This window comes from Saccostrea echinata, unplaced genomic scaffold (assembly GCF_033153115.1).
Source record: "Saccostrea echinata isolate AGI-Se365-2 ecotype Australia unplaced genomic scaffold, CSIRO_AGI_Sech_v1 ptg000008l, whole genome shotgun sequence".
Lineage (NCBI taxonomy): Eukaryota > Metazoa > Mollusca > Bivalvia > Ostreida > Ostreidae > Saccostrea > Saccostrea echinata.
This window is the reverse complement of record NW_026889757.1, coordinates 11,048,501-11,061,412: the sequence shown is the minus strand read 5'-3', so window position 1 is coordinate 11,061,412 and position 12,912 is coordinate 11,048,501. Positions and strand designations below refer to the sequence as shown.

At 32.3% G+C, this 12,912-nt stretch overlaps 1 protein-coding gene across 1 annotated transcript; it reads right to left on the bottom strand.

Moving 5' to 3' along the window:
• Positions 1–995: 995 nt before the first annotated feature.
• On the bottom strand, positions 996–6,737 carry LOC133181067 (leucine-rich repeat and immunoglobulin-like domain-containing nogo receptor-interacting protein 1). Its single transcript, XM_061315609.1, has 2 exons — positions 6,662–6,737; positions 996–3,593 (listed from the first exon to the last, which is right to left on the bottom strand). The coding sequence occupies exon 2, from the start codon at positions 3,574–3,576 to the stop codon at positions 2,020–2,022; it is 1,557 nt and encodes a 518-aa protein (XP_061171593.1). The 5' UTR covers positions 3,577–3,593; positions 6,662–6,737; the 3' UTR covers positions 996–2,019.
• Between the last annotated feature and the right edge of the window lie 6,175 nt (positions 6,738–12,912).

Sequence of the window (12,912 nt, the reverse complement as noted above, 5' to 3'; positions counted from 1 at the left end):
ATATTCGAATATTCGATGAAAGTATTCGAATATATTCGAATATTCGATAAAATATATTAATTCTGGTTTATTTTAAATATGCATATCCTACTCTCATGAAAAGTTCATAGTAGGTAATCTTATATTGTAAGTAAAAATGTATGAAGACTTAAGTAGTTGTAAAAAATGTATGAAGACTTTTGTAGTTGTACAATAACGGATTCCATTTGATGTTTGTCAATGTTTTAAATAAATAATTGATTTAAATGTAGAAAAAGTATAATTTTAGCAAATGATACGTGTGTATTTATAGTAGTTCCAACTGAGATACCAGTCGTCTTACCAAAGGCAAGATAGTCGTATACTGTTTAGACTTCAATACGTGTAATTAATTGCAATTATCAGCCTAATAAAAGATATGATTATTATCTTTGATACAATGTTTTTAAAATATAAACAAAGATTTCCATAGACAATTTTTCTACGTAATTAACTAATTTCCCGATGATAAATATAAAATTCAGGTTTATGTACAACCCCAGATAATCAAGTAATTTACACATTTATACTGAAATTTAGCCCTTTAAAATATTAATTACAGACTAATTCTATCGGACATTCATTCAATGATGAATTAAATTTGTTTTGATAAGTGTAAGTCTTCACGTCTTGTACACATTCTAAGAAGGTTTTAATCTTGTTGTCCTCTATTCTAGATCCGATCGTATTTAACTAATAAAAACTATGAAAGTACTTTTTGTATTATACATAAAGCATTATTGTATAATTTTTTAACACCTTATTCAAAACAAAATAATTTAGTAGATCTATAAGATAAGAAAGTATAGATCGACATTAATTGCTAGTAAATTAAACAGGAAGAATTCCAGCACTGTTCTAATAAAAAAATTTAAATCAAAGTACTTCTTTTTATGAAATCTGAAAAACAGCGAATATTCGAATCTTAAATTTATATTCGAATATCAATTCATTGAATGAATATTCAAATGTTCGAATATTCGTTGACATCCCTAGTAAAAACCATTAGATTTATTCACAAAGATATGTTCCAGCAGAAAAATTGAAAGCTTTAATGCTATAAATTGTGTAAAACAACCATAACTGAATTGTAAAGTACTTTAAAAAAAAAAATTATATACAGAAGAAAAATACATATACAGTAATGCCTTGATACGTTAAGAAAACATAAATAAAATCATGTGCTGGCCTGGGTAATTAGTCTACAGACTTGAATATTAACATATACTTTAGTCTACCTACAGACTTGCACATTTTGTTAAAAACATTAAAGTTTACTTAAATTTCAGATACTGAGCAATATAACCAGAAAAAGTTATTTCCAAGACAAATTCAATGATTCAATTTTTATCAAGTATAAGTATAATTAATGCATACATGCAAATGTAAATAAAATGGAATGTTTCGTTGATGCTACAAAAACTAGATGTGTCGTAACGCCACGAAAGCCCCCGTAGGAAGCCAAAATTTCAAATGCCCTATTTAGTTTTAAATTTGCATTCGAACTTGATCTGTTTTTTTCTTCTAAAATACCTGCATATGTAATTTCAACCTTTTACATACATCCCTACAAAAGTTAGTGAGCGGAAACTGAAATTTTCTTATTTTTTCTAAGTTCAAGAGGGATATCTGTGTCAAAAATCATTGGACCACGACCAAATTCGAACTTGACCTGTATTTTCTGATAAAATACGTGCTTATGCAATTTCAATCTTTTACATACATCCCTACAAAAGGTAGAGAGTGGAAATTGAAAAACTCTTGTTTTTTTTTCTAAGTTCAAGAGGGATACTAGTAACTCTTGTCAAAAATCATCGTACCATGACCAAATTCGAACTTGACCTGCGTATTCCTATGACGTATCCATATGTCAAAATTGAGTTGAATGTGTGCAACTGAATGGAAAGTGAATGATGACGGAATGACGGAACAGAGTAACACTATATGCCACGGCATTTCATGGCGGGGGCATAAAAACAAAATACATGTACTTGTATAATACTATGTTAGAAGATTATCTTTGTCTTTTGTTGTGGGGACATCTCCATGTACATCCCCATTTGTAGAAAGATCACTGTACATGTATTTATGTTCAATTGTGTAAGCAGAGTCCGTGTGACGCCTGTATTTGAACTGTCTGTACCGGAAGATTATTCGCTTCCGGTTGCGATACATAAATAAAATCACGCATACAGTCAGCAGTACCAAAGTAGCGGCTGTAAGTCCTACAAGAACACGTGATTTATGTACTACTGACGTGTATGTACATCCAAGGTGGTCGAAGTCAAAATCTTTGATGAGAACATTTTCGGAGTTTCCAGGTTTGTGGCATTTTAGATTCTCCGCATGTTGCCGAGTTTGGGGAGTACCCCATCCACTATATGTCTGAAGCCAGTGAACGCCACAACCACAGATAAAGTCATTGTCATTCATCATCATATCCATTAACATATGCCACTTGCACAAGTTTTTCGGTACAGATTGAAGAGCATTATTACTAATGATAACTGTTCTTAAGTTATTCATGCTCTGAAGTAGATTTTCGGGGAGCTTTCTCAGTTTAGGGTTTCTTGTCATGTGTAGATCTCTTAGATCAAGACCTCCAAATGCAAATGGTGCAATATAGTTCAGAAGTGGCATTTCAGAAATTCGAAGATAGCGAAGTTTTTGAAGTCTATAAAAAACCTGCGTTTCGATTCGCGTGATACTGTTGCCACTTATATCTAAATGATCAACATATACAAGATCATCTAAAGCTTGTGGCACTTCAGTGAGTTGGTTCCCAACTATTGTGAACCGCTGTATTTGGCACTCCATTAACGAGTTAGGATCATCATGTCTGACTTCAAAAGAATAAATTTCAAGATGAGTTATTCGATTATAGTCTAAACTAACACTTGAAATATTGGGCAAGTTTGAAAATGTATAATCCGATATATGCGTTATTCTGTTGAGATTCAATCTAATGGTATGGAGATTTGGAGTACAGTTGAAGATATTTGATGGAATGGATGACAGACTGTTGTTGTCTAGAACCAGAATGCGCAAACTCCTAATTTGAAATGTACATGCATCAAAACCGTACAGTCCATTTTCGGCCAAGCTAATATATTGTAATTTTGGAACATTGTGGAATACGTCTAACGACAGGTTCTCGATCGAATTTCTTTTCATGTACAGGATCGATAAACTTTTGAGATTGCAAAATACGCCTTCCTTTATTGTACTTAAGCTGTTGCATGAAAGGTTCAGCACCGACAAGTGAACCAGAGACGAAAAGGTCCCATTTTCAATGTCTGATATTTTGTTTTCATTCAAATACAATTTCTGTAGGTTTATAAACTTTTCAAAATCATTTTTAGTTAAGGAGGTTAGGTTGTTGTGCGACAAATCCAAGATTTCGATGACCGAAAAATTTCCAAATTGCTGCGGGACTGAATTGCAGCCATGACACTTCACGAGGTTGTCTTTACAAGTGCAGTTTAAAGGGCAGTCATCACTAGCAGACAAGACGATTTCCGGGGCAATAAGTCCCGCAAGAAAAATTACAGCAAACATCACTTTCCTTTTTCCCTCTAAAAAAAAAAAAAAGAGAAGATAATCTAAAGTATTTGAGAAATAAGGTTTACTTAATACATGAATTGAATATTTTCCAAACCTTATATGTAATAAAATTCATTGAAATATCTATTTTTACAAAAAAAAATATATAAATTAACTAAATAAAAATCAGAGTACGCGAGGGTTGATCCAAAAGTAATCAATGTCACAATTGCTATAAAATCTTTAATAATCGAAAGTTTTCAACGATATTTAATATTCTAATAGCTCTTTCCATTTTGACTTATGCCCTAAAATTTCAATCAGATATCTGCAAAACTTCATAAAATATTAAAATAAAAATAACATTGGGTCTCGTCTATCGCCGCATGGCAAGAATGTACCGATGTCGTTATGACGTTTCTTTTAGGCACTAATTTTAAATCTGATGGTACAGAAGAATTACGCAAAAAAGGAATGGATTTAGAAATATTATTTGGACAAAGATTAAATTATTTTAATGCTACAACTCAAAATAAGACAGTTTATCGCAAAATAGGAGTAAAGATTATTATAGAAAGAAGCATGTGAAAGGTTAAAAGAGAGCGGATGAACTGAAAATGAGTACCGAAAAGTAACGTCATAACGACGTCAGTAACATTCCTGCCGTGCGGCGATAGACAAAATCTGACGTTGTTTACATCTTAATATTATATTTTTAAATTTCTTTGGCCTAGATAAAACTACAAATTGTAAAAATATCTGATTTCTACGTAAAGCTACTGGTTCATCGAATGGCGTGGTTTAATGAAATTACGTGCGGAATGGGTCAGATGAGAGACAAAAGTAGGCGGGGCTTGTAGCACGTGAATTTATGGATTCAAGAGCATGTAAATACAAGGAATAACTGTCAGAAACGCATAAACGCCTTCGGAGTTCATGCAAATTATCACGCAAGCCAATTGCTTGATCACATCATGAAACCAAAAAATTAGACAGTTATTCCTTAAATATTTTTTAAAAAGTTTTTTTATATAATCGAATGAAATTTCAAGGCAAAAATCAAAATACAAAGATAGGTGTATTAGTATGTCAAATTTTGTTGATAAAATTTGATTATTAAAGATTTTATATCAGTTGTGACATTTACTTTTGGATCAACCCAAGTATATATAAAACCACGTATGTATCTGTTAAGACTTAGAGTTTGAATCGATCTTTAAAATTATAGTTTAGATATTACAACGGTAAATTAGTAAGCGACATAAAAATTCTTAAAGGTCAAGTATAATATTTTTTTGAAAATCCAAAATTATTCATGATTATCAGCCTTTGGAACAATATGAATAACATTATATAGTCTGTTTAATTTTTTGCCACCAATTACCTCACTAATCGTCGTTTAAATTTACCTGTGTGACAAGTGGATCGCTTATTGTAAATCGCTTCTCTCCCGTGTTGCGTGACGTCATAAGAGACAACGAGAAATAGAAAGTTCAAACTTTACATTGCCGGGTTTTTGGAACATTATTGTTGGCGAGATGTTGCCGTGTGCACTTTTAACTGTACCAATAAATAGGGACAAGACACGAGTATATATTTATTTTCTAAGGACCCGAAATTGAGGAAAATATGGACATTAAATTTAACAAGAGATGGTGTTGAACCCAATCAACATGCGACGCTATCTGAACGACATTTTACATGACCAGTTTACAGTTTTAGTAAACTTCAAACGACTCACGAATTTCTTGGTTTTATTTCAAATTTTTATTGTATATTTGTTTGGGTATTTAGGATTTTCGTTATAGTTGAGTAGTAGACAAGATCACAGGCACTTGACGAATGGTTTGTGTACATTGCCTCCCCCTTCCTACTGAGAATTTATCTTAGCAAATATACATGAATTCCTTGTCTGTCATTAATTCAGAAATGTTTTTGCATTAAAGATAAAACATTTTTATTATTTTGGGAGCGATATGCTTCATACTTTTATTTTACATCTTATCACAAACTTTAATTTTAACTATAATTGCCTAGAATTTCAACTTTTATTGCTGGAAGTTAACCTCCGTAACGATTAACTTCCGTAACGATATTTTTACCGAAATTTTAACTTGATATCGGATTCATGTCAGACTTCAAGAATCATACTTTAGCGTTCTATACTGAACATCAGAAAACAAAAAATTGGTCAAATTCAGCTTTATTAAAAAAAAAAAATAATAAGACTTGTTCAAGCATTAATTGGGGATATTATTGAAGAATGGATGTACCACTTAGCTACTAGGTTAGCCGCTTCGATCTAAAACGCAGCTAGAATTACAAGTGTACAGATGTGCAATGTGAAGGAGGCTGAGAATCTTCTATAACCATAAATTAGTTTTGTAAAAAGTGAAAAAGTGATATGTGTACTATTTAACCACAAAGACGATATGAAAATAATTCCATGTGTTATTTGCAATCTGACTAAAGCCAGACCCCTATTAACGCTGTCGCATGGCGTAAATAGAGATCTGGCTTTAGTCAGATTGTGTTATTTGCGTAAAAATATTCGTTTAATTCGTTGATGGTCCACCATACATAGGCATAAATCATTAAAGGAAGTACAATGAACTGATGAATATACTATACATGAATATGATTATATAGTATAAATACAGCTGCATAAATTTGTATGGTGTAAGAGTTCAACATTTTTAAAAAGACAAACTACGTATGGAAACATGTTTAAAACTGAATGACGGCCAAAAACTACTCGAGATAAAGATCAGCATACAGTACAAATTAATGGTTGCGATAGCTTCTGGGCATAAATACACTGTCATATAGAGCGTTCTTCGCAATATTTCAAAACGGTTAAGGTAACTTCAAAAGTTCAGTCACTATATGTAAAGTAAACAGTCCTTGTCCTTCATTTGATGGACTTTTAGGCATTGCACAAATAAAATCCTAGTGTCACGAAAAAACAATGTGTACAGTATCCGAGTGACACGTCCTTGTAACACGAGACCTGTCATCCATATTATATTATACTTATGATTTCGTTACATACATTCGTTTAGAAACAACTTTTGTCTTTATATGAAACAAAAATACTTACTACATGACAAAGAAACTGCTCTGTTGGTTGATTTTCCCTGTCTTAGGATGGACGTCACACCTGTACGTTTACAATCGATCTACCTGGGTGATATTACAAGGGAAGTAACTCGCAAAATATGCTTTAGAGGTTCCGTACGGGATAAAAATAAATGCAAGTTCAAGCTAACTGGAACATATTTAGAATCTTCGTGTATTACACAATGTTTAAAGTTATTATAATAAAGCTATATATATTTAAAAAGAATGAATGCTCAAGAATGATTTTCAGCAGCGGATCCCGGATTTTTTTTTTCAATGGTGGGGGGGGGGGGGGCGTCAAAAAAAAAATTCCAAACCAGAAATTTCTTGACAAACAACTTAAAAACATTAAAAAAAAAAGACAAAAAAAAAAAACAAACAAACAAACAAACAAAAACAAACAAAAATAAACAAACAAAGAAAGAAACACCTAAATTCCCTTCCCAAACGTTTAAAAACCAGAAAACATTTCGTGGTGGTGATGGTGGGGTCAACGCATTCTTGGGGGGGGGGGTCCAAAGCTTCAGTATTTACTTTTAATAACTCTGCAAATTCTAGGGGGGTCCAGACCCCCCAACCCCCCTCTAGATCCGCGCATGATGTTACACAAGTCTTATCCTTTTTCTATTGTAAATAAATTGGCATATATTTTTAAAATCACATGCATTAGATAAATGAATGCATACAGTTATACATAAATAATTACTCAGAAACACGAACAGATATATATTACGTTAATTAAAATATTTATGATTGTTATGCGTCTGTTGCCATTTTACATTAAGTGAAGATTCGAGATTTTCCCCTTTATCTTCTAAGCTTTTAATTTTACTTGTAATCTACTGTAGAATAAACTACTTATCAATTTTGCCAAAACAGCAAAATTTTCCTAAATCAATGTACCCCTTGGTATATCCTTTTGATTCAATTAGCATTGGTCTACATTAAAGTACAAAATCTTAATTAATTTTTTTGCGTTTTTTACAAAAGGTGTAGGAGTACCAAAACTAATTAAAGCCTGTCTGAATCAAAGAAGATTTTTTTAACGGAAAAATCTGCTTGAGTTACATCGCTATTCACTTTCCATTCTTCCGCAGTTCAACTATGATCAACACACAGCTCAAATGGCTAATGACAGTGGTATATTGCACGTCATCTGATTGAAAAATTTCGTGAGAGAAAAAAGAAAAGTTCTGGAGGCAATATCAAACTGTCATTTTGTTTTTACACGTAGATATATTTCCTGCCACATTATGTAGTCCAGAAGAAATGTCGTTTCGTCTGGGGAAAATTTGTCACTTCATTCTCATTAAGGCTAATTCAAGGATATGGTAAAGGAGAAAAGACGCGTACCGCTTTAAATATTTTAATCTTTAAATTTAATCACTAAAAAATTAAATATTTTCTTGAAACAAAAGATTGTCCGTATACACAGAATACTGGGTTCACTTCAATATCTCATAGGTATCGCAACCTTTCTTATCGTTGAAATGATACAGACTCTAATGGAGAAGATTAACTTTGAAATTGTTAAAAAAAAAGAATTTGCGTGATCGTTGAATGTAATTTTATGAATATAAAAATTTATTTTTCATGACCAACATGAAGATGAATTTAGTTTGCAACAATGAAGTGCTTCATTTTTTGTCTCTTGCACGCTAATGAACAGATACAGATAACGTATAATTAATAAACGATGTAATCAAGACGGCTGGACAACTCCTAATTTGAAAAAAATCGATGGCTCTGTCCATCTTAACTATACAGACTGTTACATTTAACTCGATATTTTCACGTAAGTAATTATCTTCAATTGAAGTACTTAATTATTGATAAACTAACGACAAGACATGAATTCAATTAAGATATATTGTCTAGTCTTTAAAAAACTTAAACATCATACTCAAAAAAAAAATCTATTATGATGACGAATCACTAAACAATATTTTTCTGCGCAGCATCAGGTACATGTACCATCTGACCGGACAATGGCAAAATCCTGGAATGATCCGACAAGGAAATAACCTTTGATTGCTGAAAATCAGGAAGATTTAATGGGACCTAGTTGCCTGTCCTTTTTATCGTTGTTAATTTAGCGAAATATCACATGCAACGTCTCCTCTCGATCGCATACAAAACTTACGTAGTGCCGAGTTGTAAATTTCTTTTAAATGGTGTCTTTAGAGACTTGGGGAAATTTTCCTACAAAAAAAAATTCACAATCCTGAAATTGCAACTCTCGCACTCGATCATATGAAAAATATCAAGTTTGATATGCTTCTGCTTCATTAGTTATTAGAAAAGGTTTGTTAGTTCCTTAGCCAATAATTGTGTGAATTGTACATGTACATGTAATCATATTTTAAAACATTCACCACCCAACTTTTACTTTTTTAAAACTCTTTTTTTTATTGTAAAGTTTATTTGAAGAATTGTACACAAAATATTACAAATTTGGCACTACATTAGTACAAGTGCATGATTAAAAATAGATACCACTATACCAGTATTACTCTGAAAATATGATTGATTTTGACAATAATCTTTTTTTTTCCGAGTGTAATGATATTATTCAATACCGATAACAACATGTTTTAATGCTGATTACTTAAAAAAATGGCATCAGGTTCTCTGCGTTTTATAAAATCACTTAAACAGTCAACAGATCCATTCATTTATTTGACATTATTTAGTACTATTGGGAGACAGAAAACATCTGGATACAATTTAACCTAAATGGTTTGATTGAATATTATTTTTTTTTTTCGGTTATTGTCTTGATGGAAATTGTCTTGATGGAAGCTCTTCAAAACCATAGCTGGTAAATACCAAAAACCGTGTCAAAATTTGAGCTAGTTTGATCTCCGATGTCTCTCAGGATGATACAGCTTTACAGTTAAAGCAAGCAAAGGAAGGTTTGTGATGTTATTGTCTAATGGTATTTTCTCCAACACCCAGTACGAAGAAATATGAAAGTATGAAAGTGTGGTCTATGTACAAAACAAGTGGAGCTTTTTCAAAAAGCTCACCGTCTTTAGCAACAACCTTAAACAGTAAATTGACCTAAACCCATCAGGCCGTATAAGTCTTGAAAATTTCTTGGCTTTGTATTTCTTCATTTTTTTTTCTGACATAAGCCCTACCAAGTGAAAGGTTAACAGATGCACGGCGCGGCTGCTGTCTCTGTAAACTTCGACTCTGCTGCCGAGATCATTCGGCAAACCTGTGCTGATTCCTTCACCTTTGTGATATGTAGATGAGGTGCGAATCGCCCGAGGTGTGCCGATTGCGGCCGAGATTAGAAAGACTGTGCAAAACAAAGGGAAAAAGAATACATACAAACTGTAAAGCTTGCATGCAATAAAGATCAATTCTGTTTGTTTGTATGTTGTTTAACGTCCCTCTCGAGAATTTTTCACTCATATGGAGACACCACCACTTGCCGGTGGACAGCTGCAAATTTTGTCCTATACTCGGCACTTACGGCCATTGAGCAGTGAGGGATCTTTTTCGTGCCAGCACCTACTGCGACACGGGACCTCGGTTTATACGGTCTCATCCGAAGGAGCGGTCTCCACGTCCCACAGTGGGATTTGAGCCCGCGACGTAAGGATCAACTTCTTACTTCGCGACTCTAGAGCAGCCCCTCTAACCACTGCGCCACGCGGGCGACTCAATTCTGTTAACAATGAAAATATAGAAACTTTTTTTTTTTGGTAATTGCTATTAAAAAACTAGCATGTTATTTCGAATTAATTACTGCCAATTTCCACTGTTCGTTTTGTCATATTTTTTTATGACTGAAAATCTTGAAAAATTAAGTCGTAAGAAAATTAGATCATCAGAAAATTATCTCCCTTGCCTTGAAAAGCATTTCAACCAATAAAATAATTGAAAATTTTCTCATCATGCAATTTCTACCAATCACAAAAGAGAGGAAGTGCATAGTCCGAAGACTGTAAGATACTTCAACTCTGTACACCGTCTTCCAAGGAAGACGGTAATAAAAGGGCGAATATTGGTGGCTTTTAATATTTGATTAAAAACCAAAACTTACAATGTTTACAATAATATATTATAATTTCGTAATCATAGCTGATTACTGAGTATTTGCTCCATTGACCAGGTATTCCTAAAAATCGTCTTAAATTTGAGTTTTGACAGAGTTATCCTAACTCTCAATACAATTTATACTGGGCAGGTTATTCGAATTCTCGATACAGGAGTGATTTTTTTTTTCAAAATGAGTACTCGATATACTTAGTTACTTGATATATTTACTTGTTATTCGAATATACTCGATCAAATGAATCCAGTCAGTGTTTGATCGAGTATTACTACATGTAATACTCGATACTAACAATGAATACTTGCTACCAATATAAGAAAGATACCCAGAAAGTTGCTACAAATACTTGCGTTTCTTTTACACTGTCGGGACGGGGGGGGGGGGGATTAAATGTTAAAGTCATTTTCAATTCTCCTGGTCAGCTTGTTAACCTTTGGGATTATTTCCCGGACGGACTGGATTTCTTAAGAGTGGAGTAATATTCCAATGCTTGAACCTGTTTTTAAGAATTTTTCGTAGTTTTATAATTTGTATTGTACACATAAAAGCTTTTAGTGAGTATTATTTAATAAATGATATGAGTCATTATATGATAAATTGATTTGACGTCTAGTGACTCGTATCATCTCTACTTGAATTTGTTACTGTTATGGCAATCTATTTCCATATCTAATCGTTTTTAAGTCTTTTCGTTTAACCTTTTTGCTTTTTCAAGATGCCCAAAAACTAATGTGACGCCCTGCTAAATTTGGTTTGTAGTTATCTTGATTTAAGGTCATATTTCAAGGGTCAAGGTCATCGTAGATTTGATTCAGAAATTGTATAAAGGTCTCTTCTCTAAATTTCCCAAAAGAATGCCCTGATTCAAGTGTGTGGAGGATGCATGTAACTATGGAACGGTTTGGATTTATTTATTAACATTTATTATGAGTGGTAAACAAAGATAGGGATTCTGCTTAAAGAAGGGATAATGGTAAGATTATTTTAAGTTTGTATTGTAATTCTTACAACTGCAATTCATTTGAAATATGTTTTTTAGGCTTTTATTAGAATCAATATCTTAAAGTAATCTGACACGATACATGAACAGGGGCATTTTGTTGTTCTGTTAAGCTTTCTACATTTATAGTTCTTTCCGTTTGTTTCTTTCTTTCACATAAGAACTAGAATTAAAGTTTTGAGGGGGATTATTATATAAAACATTTTACCAAAAATATAAAACGCTGTCGTAATACGCATAAAATTGTTTTCAGTATCAACTAATTTCCAACAAATCCCCCCCCCCCCCCCGTAAACAAGTAGCGCTAATCACGGTCTCTGTGTATATTGAGCGCGTTATCATGGCATCCCGCTCGTGCACCATATCCCTAACAAAAAAATATTATAGTTAACTATAGTTTACTACAGTATCAAAGTTTTTTTTTACTATAGTAAATCAAAGTATTTTTACTATGGATTTCAGAATGTTATACTTTTTGCTCTTCAATTCATACATTCACATATTTTATATTAAATGGAACTATATTTGAATATTCACATATTATTTCCAAATTTTACATCACTGTTATCGAATTCAAGAGATTTTAAGTTTTCAAATCTCAAAAAAAAGTTCCAGAGTAAAGTTTCATAGTAAATCAAAGTATCAAAGTTTTTACTATAGTTAATTAACTATAGTAAATTTTTGTTGGGGATGTGTCAAATCCTAACAGTACACTATTATATAAATAGTATCAATAGCCAGAACACGTGTCATTATAATGCATAAATTATTTATACTTATATACAAGGAAACTACTCACTATGTTGAAAGAATTTGTATCCAATCATTTTATATTTAAAATACAATAACAAATATCTTCGAATAAAATCAAGTTGACGAGGGATATAACAAATTAATCTTGGAATTTTCGTCGCATTTAATCAATTGGCAGGGCTATAATTAATAAACTTATAAGTTTACGAAAAAAGGTTTTAAATAGTTAATTAGTGATGTGATTTTCCTCTTCTGTAGATAAATAATACCTATTAACAGAAGTGTTTATTTATCTTTGTCTATTTTAATTATTATCTAAATTTAAATTCCCTCTGAGAACGATGCTGAGGGTGACGTTGATAACATTTCAATTATCAAAATAATTAATGAAAATTCTCATTATCCCTTC

Excerpts from the sequence above, each read along its gene's own strand:
- LOC133181067 (XM_061315609.1), bottom strand. The coding sequence starts at position 3,576 with ATGTTTGCTGTAATTTTTCTTGCGGGACTTATTGCCCCGGAAATCGTC.